This window comes from Nanorana parkeri, unplaced genomic scaffold (genome assembly GCF_000935625.1).
Source record: "Nanorana parkeri isolate BGI_ZX_2015 unplaced genomic scaffold, ASM93562v1 scaffold17, whole genome shotgun sequence".
Taxonomy (NCBI): Eukaryota; Metazoa; Chordata; class Amphibia; order Anura; family Dicroglossidae; genus Nanorana; species Nanorana parkeri.
The window spans coordinates 2,705,611-2,714,876 of record NW_017306285.1 but is presented as its reverse complement, the minus strand read 5'-3'; the positions used below and the strand labels follow the sequence as shown (position 1 = coordinate 2,714,876).

Here is a 9,266-nt window from a genome sequence, read left to right as displayed (position 1 = left end):
CTGTTGTCTACGTATACATATATATGCGAAAAAACAGAATGGAACAGAGATGCGTCCGTGCAGCGTATTTCTGCGTATACGCGCGTACAGCACATTAAAAATTCCATTACGAGTGATGCATTCTGGGATTGCATATACGCATAGACGCGTATACATGCAATATACAATTTTGCTTGCGTTGTGTGTGAATGAGACCATAATGTGAACAACTTGCCAGCCACTGGCCATGCCCCGCGGCTTTAACACCGTACTGCCACATATATGCGTATAGATGGTGCACTCACTTGCCACCCCATCACTGTGCTTCCGGTCACTGTTTATGATGGGGAACCGGGAGGACAGGCTAAAAATCACATGACCATTGTGACAGCCAATCGTGGTGATCACATGACTGGAAGCCAACCTACTGGCCTCCAGCATAAAGAACCCGCCGCACCCAAAGGGCCAACAGGACATTAACATCTTGGGCTTCCCCGCATGAAGTAGAATAAAAGCCGCCACCTCATTGGTTGCACGCCGCACATAACAACAGGGGTCTTTGTGGTTAGGTTTGCAGCTTCTCGTTGGTACAGACCGCGTCCTCTTGGTTTCTTCTTTCAGGAACGTAGGCGATTTCCAGGAAGTTTTAATAAACAAGTCCCGAAACTGTTACATAAACCCCGGACCGCGCGCGCGGCTACTTTTATCCCTCGCAAGTTTCGTCGCCAAGAATGATTTATTGAGATCCGGAGTGCCGTTCTCAGCGGGAAGCCCAATACAAGCGCATATTAAAAGGTCACATGTGTCTGCTAACTTGGAGATGTATAATGAGATGTCAGAGTCCGCGCTGTGAGCGGCGACAATTTTGCAAAAGCGCGAGACGGGGGGGGGGGGGGGAGCTTAGGAAAAGGTCTGTGCCCGTGTCATTAGCGAAGGAAGGCGCGGCTGCATTCCTTACCACTGCGTGACCGCTCAGGGCTCCGCTATACAGGAGGAGGAGCCCATCGGACACCTTTGCATATCGATTTCCTCTGTTGGAGGGACACTTGGATGGAGTGGCAGCTATTTATAGGTCGCTGCTTGGTAACAGCGCGTTTCATCCGCACAATATTTTCTGGGAACGTTTTATCACGGCGGGGGAAATAATTTGGGTTCTGGGCACGTCTGGCTGCGTAGCATTAAAGAAATGAAAAGAGGACGCATCCGTCCTTACAGAGTAATTATTTCAAAGCGATCCGTTCCGTCTGTGACCCCCCACCGGGACATTTTCCCTCACTTCCTGCCCCTGTGACACCTGTGCAAGAAATTAGGAGAGCGGGGGTCACTGAGACGTGAAGATGATGGCAATAAACCATTGTCATTTGCTCTATCACCGGGGTAGCCAACCTAAGTACTCCAGCTGTAGAACTACAAGTCCCATATGGCATTGAAAGACTCTGACAGCCAAGGGCATGACTTCCAGAAGCATGATGGGATTTGTAGATTCACCACAGCTGGGCTGCCGGGATTGCCTGATCTAACCCTTCCCACTGTTCTAAACATGGTGGGAGTTGGTGGCTAATCTGCACCCCAACGGGAGAAATTTCCCATCACTTTCTGTACAGGAAGTGAAGGAGGATCTTCCTTACAATCTTTTTTGATATCCTGTAATGGGGACACCCCGTGCATCAGGGTTTGGCACGGGAGGTGTGAAGGAATCCTCCAAAGAGGACACCTGTTCCATGGGCAACTGTCTTACAAGGGATCTTCTCTTACTTCCTGTTGTATCTTTAAGACAGGACATGAAGGATGATCTCCTTTTTCTTTATGTCCTGTTACGGTGACACCCCAGGCATCAAGGTCTGACATGGTGTCACTAGCACAGGAGGTGTGAAGAGATCCTTCGAAGAGGACGCATGTTCCATGGACAACTGTCTTAGAGGGGCTCTTCTCTTTCTTCCTGTTGTGTCTTTAATACAGGAATAGAAGGATGATCTCCCTTATAATTTTTTAATTTGCAGTTACAGTGACACCCTGTTCATCAGGACTTCATGGGGTGTCTCTGGCAAAGGAGGTGCGGAGAAGTCCCTCAAAGAGGACACCTGTTCCATGGACAACTGTCTTAAAAGGGATCTTCTCTTACTTCCTGTTGTATCTTTAAGACAGGACATGAAGGATGATCTCCTTTTTCTTTATGTCCTGTTACGGTGACACCCCAGGCATCAAGGTCTGACATGGTGTCACTAGCACAGGAGGTGTGAAGAGATCCTTCGAAGAAGACGCCTGTTCCATGGACAACTGTCTTACAAGGGGTCTTCTCTTACTTCCTGTTGTATCTTTAAGACAGGAAGTGAAGGGTGATCTCCCTTATCATTTTTCTTTATATCCTGGTGGGGTGACACCCCATGCATCAGGACTTAATGGGGTGTCTCTGGCATGGGAGGTGTGAGAGGTCCTTCAAAGGAGACATCTATCCATGGACAACTGTCTTATTAGGGATCTTCTCTCACTTCCTGTTCAGATGCTCTCCCTAAGGCTAGGCGACTCCTGACCTCGCGGCAATCCACAGGGTTTTGTGCGCGACTGCCACGCGGTCAGGAGTCCCCAAGGTGTGAACCGATCGCGCTGTGGGTGCCATTATTTTCTAATGGCACCCCAGTTGCGCCGGGCGGATCGTGCGGTTTCCTGCCGCGATTCCGCCCGTGCAAGTGAAGCAGCACGTCGTGTGTTGCAAATAAAGGTACATTGTACCTTTTTATAGCCTCTGCCGTGCGGATGTCACCTCCTTGAAAGCAATGGGGCTGCTGGGCAATTGCTGTGCGCACTAGGTGCCGTGCGGTGTAGTGCGGGTGTGAACCGAGCCTCATGCAGAGCTTCTAACCTCCCCATTCCAACCCAAAAGAAAACCTTGGCGGGAGTTGGGTTCTGAGTGACATACAACTACAAAGGTCGCGCCATAAACTAGATCTCTGTATTCAGACACAAACAAATATAGAAGAGTGAAGTTATAAATAGGAGCTGCGATCTTCACGTACATATTTATATCCCATCACACCGCTAGCTGCGGTCACACCTATGTAGCTGAAGTCACAGCTCCTCCTCATCAACATCTATGGTGAGATCACAGTCCTACCTTAGGTCCCATCGTCCCGTCCTTTCCTGCCTTCCCATCCAGACCCGGAAAACCCTGAGGCAACACAAAGCTTCATTATTACAACGACCAGATCAAATAAACTGAATCGGAAAATTTTTTTTACATTGCTCGAGTTCAGAACAAAACAAATGAATGTTGGAACCTTCGTCACATGTTAGTAGTTCAGTGACCTGGAACAAGTAGGCAGCCAGGAAAGTCAAGATTCTGAACCCTTAAAGGAGAACTATGAGGGGAGTGATTTCCAATCATCCTCATAGTTAGAGCTGACAATGAAACTGTCACAGGCCGGCTCAATAGATCGGGAAGTGAGCGAACACATACCGGCGCTCGCTCACTTCTCAATCATCTCCCTGCAGAGAGTGGTGACTGTCACTCACAGCTCCCTCCTCCCCGCTCCGATCCTCCATTGCTGACTGGCGGATCGGACGGGGAGGGGGCGGGTACAGCTGGCTTTGCCTCTAGATAGGCAGAGCCAGCTGTCACTCACGCAGCTGGGTGGATCTGGACAGTAATGTCGGGATCCATCCCTGCTGCAGCGGTCTCAGTATACACTCACTATATACTGAGCTTTGGGTCCTCCCATGACCCTGGGGAGAACAATGGGGAAATACACTGACCCCATAGTTCTCCTTTAACCTAAGCAGGACCTGCAATAGAAGAAGGTTTATACCCTCCAGTCCCACCATCTTCACTGGTCTGTGCCCCCTGCTGCGTGCTGTGGTGCCTCCCGTGGGCCCCTACATCATTACAGGATACAGTGGTGACTTAGAAATCAGCGTAAGGAACCACAGCACGCAGCGGGGGACGCCGGCATCTGACACTCCTAGAAGTGTCAAATGTAAAGAATCTCCAGGCAGCTGCAGCAACTTAAAAATCTAATCCGCAGCGGCAGCTTCCATATCTTCACCTTGGCAGGTTCCCTTTAAGCAAAACACTTCCTAATGCGGTTTAAACAGACCTTGTAACATGGGGAAGACCAGCCCTGGGAAACACTGAGGGACCATAATTGTGGTCAGAGTTACTTAGGCTTCCGACGTCTTCATGACCCCTACTGCTACCAACCTGATGTGTGCTATGATTTTATGGTCAGCGTGCCAAATAAGGGGGCACGCTCTAGTGAAATGATAGAACCTGGGGAAGGGCGGGCGGGTCAAGCGCGACCTCGCCGTGACGTCTCTAGGAGCTCCCTGTCCTCCTTCTTAAGGGGAGGAGAGCCACCGCAACTCCTCCCACAAACACGGCCAAGTTACCTTGGCCTATTACTTATCACATACGGCCATTAAACGCCGCTGCATTACTGTCCTTCAGCCACAGAAGGTATTCCACCACTCACATGGGTTGAGTTCCTGCTCCCCTGCTGCATGCAATGGTCCCTCCCGCTGGCTCATAAATCCTGTAGTGATGTACAAGCCGGTGGGAGAAACCTTTGTGTGCAGCGGGGGAAGTCGGTATTCCACAGAGCCAGATTTCCCCTCACTTCCTGTCCTGGTCAGAAGAGCTTCTCCACACAGGAAGTGAGGGAAAGTCTGTCTCCCCTATTCTACTAATTAAAAGCCATTTTTTTGAACCCCTTCTACAGATTTTTCCTCACTTCCTGTCTAGGTAAACCATGACAGTCAGTGGGAGGAAATCTTTCCAAAGACAGAAGCGAAAACCCAACAGGGGTTCTATTTCTTCCTCATTTCATCCAAAGCTAGAAACATGTTTTGGCCGGACAATCACTTTAAAGCCAAAATGGAGGTGCCATTCCCTGGGAACTCTGAGCACCCAGTTCAGGGGTGCCGGATCTCCCGCTCAGCCGCAAGTCACATGACCCACACCTCAGAACGCCATTGCGATACATTGTACCTGCAGTCCTGGACTTCCAATGTCGCCCTTCTCACCCTTCAGCCCCGGGGGTCCCTGAAACAGGAGAAGAAGACAACGGTCCAGATTTATAATCACAAATCAGGAGAGGGGGGGGGCACAGTGACCCCCCATAATCCTCGGCTCGAATCCGGCTCTCCGCCACCATCTAATACATTAATAAAAGTGACTGTGTGATGAATATATTCAAGTATTTAAACCCCGTCACCAAAATCTCATATCGGCTTCAACTTAATAATGTCATTTATAATAATAAATCTGCAGCTTTCATTAAATTGTATCCAAACCTGAGAACAGAAATGTCATATCAAGCGGATTACCAGTCCTGGGATGTGGCCGCTGCATTCATCTTATTATTTTATTTTCACCTATGGGATTGAACTAAACCTCTGGGGTCTCTCTATAAAAAATGTATTGGTGTAATTTCTCTTCTGGTCGAATGTTCTTCAATAGGTATATCCATAAAGAACAAAGAGAAAATACCACATTATGGCCACTAGATTGAGCCGAGGATCATAGGAAATAAATACAGGATAGGAGATAAGGGCTACAATGTTACAATTCTAGAGACTGATGGTAGGAATGAGCCTATAAATGTAACCATTGATACTACAGGGACAGTGATGGTTACACACAGGGCCGGATTTCCCACAAGGCCAACCAAGACCCGACCTCGGGGCAGCAGGAAGTAGAGGGGCAGCAGGGGTGTGGAATTCCTATCTTCCGATGACTGGGACATGCAGAGCTCCCGAGATCACTTATATGCAGCCTGCCATTCTCCATGGGGGAGGTACCTGCCCTTGGGGAAACAGAGAGAGTAAATCCGGCCCTGGTTACACATTGTTATAATTCATGAGACTGAGGTTGGGAATGAGCATATCAATGTAACCATTGATACTACAGGGACAGTTATGGTTACACATTGTTACAATTCATGAGACTGATGGGGGGAATGAGCATATAAATGTAACCATTGATACTACAAAGATGATGATGATGATTACACAATGTTACATTCTAGGGACCACTGGAGGGAATGAGCTTATTGCTATCCCCATAGTAATGGTCATAGTAAAGCTCATTCCCTCCAGTGGTCCCTAGAATGTAACATTGTGTAATCATCATCATCATCTTTGTAGTATCAATGGTTACATTTATATGCTCATTCCCCCCATCAGTCTCATGAATTGTAACAATGTGTAACCACCACTATCCCGGTGGTCTCAATGGTTACATGTATGTGCTCATTCCTACAATCAGCCTCATGAATTGTAACAATGTAAACATCACTATCCGTGTGGTCTCAATGGTTACATTTATATGCTCATTCCCTCCAGCAGTCTCTTGAATTGTAACATTGTATCTCAGTAACCACATGAATTTATTTCCTATAATCCTCGGCTCCATCTAGTGGCCATAATGTGGTATTTTCCGCATTCACTCCATTCTTTATGATTATACCTATTGAAGAACATTTGACCAGAAGAGAAACATTCGTTATTGCCCCATTCTTCCAGCAGCTGGGTAACTCGCACAGAACAAATGCAGATGAGGTTTGCTGGACATATAAGCGATGTAAATTTTTTAATAAATAGACTCCTTGGAACCCTCTCTCCCCAACATCTCCTTCTAGAAATTCAGAGCGAGCCGACAAAGGACCCGTCAAATAAAACAAGTCATACTGTACCGTGGGGCCAGTCATCGTCATCCCGCGGAGGCCAGGGGAGCCCGTGTATCCGCTGGAACCTTCTGGACCCACCTGTCCGGACACGCCTTGTTCTCCCTGAGAGAAAGTACAGAACGCAGAGAGCTCTGTGAGCAGGCGAGCGTTAGAAACAACCTGAATCACACCGCTGTCCCTGCTTATTATTTCAGCTCCCGCTGATTGCATCAAGTCACACTTCTCTCCCCAAAGTGCCGAGCGTTGATTTGCAGCAGGTGGGAGAGGAAGAGACGGTCTCGGTTAAGTCCCTGAGCGCAGACCCCTGCGCAGCAAGGAATGTGATGAGCAGAATTAAAAATAAATACTTTCAACCTGTAGCTAGCGGTGCGCCCAAAATAACCAGGACGCAGCCGCGACGTGCTGAGCTGGTTCTGTCTCCCTGCCTCTTCCATTGGCAATGCAGAACTGAACAGCTGCCCCGTCTATGTCAGCACAAGTCTGCTTTCAGCTGTCTTCCATGGTCTTGCCTTCTGTAGGCCCAGATGAGGAAGGATGTTGTTGCCCCCAAAATGTGCTATTTGTAGGAGTGTTACAAGCGCCTAGAGTCTTCTGCCCCTGGGTCCTCCATCCAATCAGGATAGAGGCACTAGTGCCTGGACTCTATGTATTTAAAGGTTCTGATCCAGGTCATGGTACACCTAGTAAAAGTTGGTCTCATTCAAGTGAACTCGTTGTGTAATGTTGACGTAGCATCTCCAAGCCTCTTCTTCAGTTCTGAACAGTGTCTTGACTCTATGTATGTGAAGGTTCTGATCCAGGTCATGGTACATCTAGAAATAGTTGGCCTCATTCAAGTGGACTTGTGTAATGTTGAAGGCATTCCAAAGCTTCTCCAAGCCTCTTCTTCAGTTCTTAACAGTGCCTGGACTTTATGTATGTAAAGGTTCTGATCCGGGTCATGGTACACTTAGTAAAAGTTGGTCTCATTCAAGCGGACGCGTTGTGTAATGTTGAAGACGTTTCGTAGCTTCTCCAAGCCTCTTCTTCAGTTCTGAACAGTGCCTTGACTTTATGTATGTGAAGGTTCTGATCCAGGCCATGGTACATCTAGAAATAGTTGACCTCATTCAAGTGGACTTGTGTAATGTTGAAGGCGTTGGTCTCATTCAAGTGTACTCGATGTGTAATGTGGACGTAGCTTCTCCAAGCCTCTTCTTCAGTTCTGAACAGTGCCTTGACTTTATGTATGTGAAGGTTCTGATCCAGGTCATGGTACATCTAGAAATAGTTGTTCTCATTCAAGTGTACTCCTTGTGTAATGTTGACATAGCTTCTCCAAGCCTCTTCTTCAGTTCCAAACGGTGCCTTGAGGTCATCGCACATCTAGAAATAGTTGGCCTCATTCAAGTAGACTCGTGTAATGTTGAAGTTCCATAGCTTCTCCAAGCCTCTTCTTCAGTTCTGAAAGGTGCCTGGATTTTGTTACCCTCCCAGACCCGGCCTTTTGTTAGGACGGAGGAAAAGACTCGTCCATTATGTATCATTATGTTACATTGCAGGCATGGCCTTGGGTTCTTTTAGCACATGGGTCACCAAACAATATAATGCACCACCAGGGTAGCTCATGTATGAACCTACCTACATTGGAGCTATGCCCTAATGGTGAGCATTTCATTTTCCATACAATACACAAAAATATTAGTACATACCACTTGTCCTGGCTCGCCCTGCTCTCCTTTGGACCCTCGAGGTCCTGGTGGCCCCTGTAAGTATAAATAAAAGTGTATATCACACAAAGAAAGAGGGGTCAGTCAAATCAGAACCTAATAACTGGCTTCTTATATCTCTCATGGGACTGCTCTGCATACTCTGCACATTAGGAGGAACCTCAGGCTTCCAACAATGGAATCAATTAAAGAGAACCTCCACTAGAAGGTTGGAGAACGGGGCCGATAATACAGATACAAGGAGGAACTGTCCTTTAAACAATTCAAAACACCATCACACCTTCGGATGGTCATTGTCAAGACAGCAGGTACTGGATTAACAGAACTGGAGACTTACCGGAAATCCAGGAGGGCCGGGTGGTCCCGGCACATCGGAGGTGCAGGTACAGGCGGAGGTGGGGGCAGGGCATGTGTTCTCATCTCTCTAAAGGGACACACAGGGATTAAGGAGCCACTTTGGAGAATTAAATGCAGCACAATTATAAAGTAACACAATAAAAAGATACGTTTTACTCAATGATATACACCATTTATGATTGTACCAGGCTGTTCCCAAAAAATACAAAAGAGCTACAAATATAAATCAAAACTTGTCTTCCACATGTACACATTTCCAATCATTGTGTCACATAAATCTAAAAAGTCCCCAACACATAACCCTCTCCTAGCTAAATGGACAAATTCTCATTCTAGAGCTGCCGCCTGCAGTACTCTCTTTTTACCACAAGGTGTCCTCAGTTCCCCTTAGTTAGAGGGAAGGGGGGCCCAAGAAAAAATCTTGCACCAGGGCCCTTTGTTCCTTAGGTCCGCCACTGTGTACACACGCAGTACACTGATCCTTCCCTTCACTCCACAGCAAAGGACCAAGCCAACCCAGCAGGCAGCATTAGACCGAAGT

At 47.5% G+C, this 9,266-nt stretch overlaps 1 protein-coding gene across 1 annotated transcript in view; it reads right to left on the bottom strand.

The window, feature by feature from the left end:
• COL20A1 (collagen type XX alpha 1 chain) overlaps nt 1–9,266 on the bottom strand; it is a 73,005-nt gene that overhangs the window by 6,878 nt on the left and 56,861 nt on the right. Inside the window, exons 28-32 of the mRNA XM_018559602.1 lie at nt 8,706–8,792; nt 8,351–8,404; nt 6,666–6,761; nt 4,961–5,014; nt 3,092–3,145 (exon numbers count right to left, since the gene is read on the bottom strand). Coding sequence (XP_018415104.1) covers nt 3,092–3,145; nt 4,961–5,014; nt 6,666–6,761; nt 8,351–8,404; nt 8,706–8,792 — 345 coding nt within the window. The remainder of the gene's footprint in view (nt 1–3,091; nt 3,146–4,960; nt 5,015–6,665; nt 6,762–8,350; nt 8,405–8,705; nt 8,793–9,266) is intronic.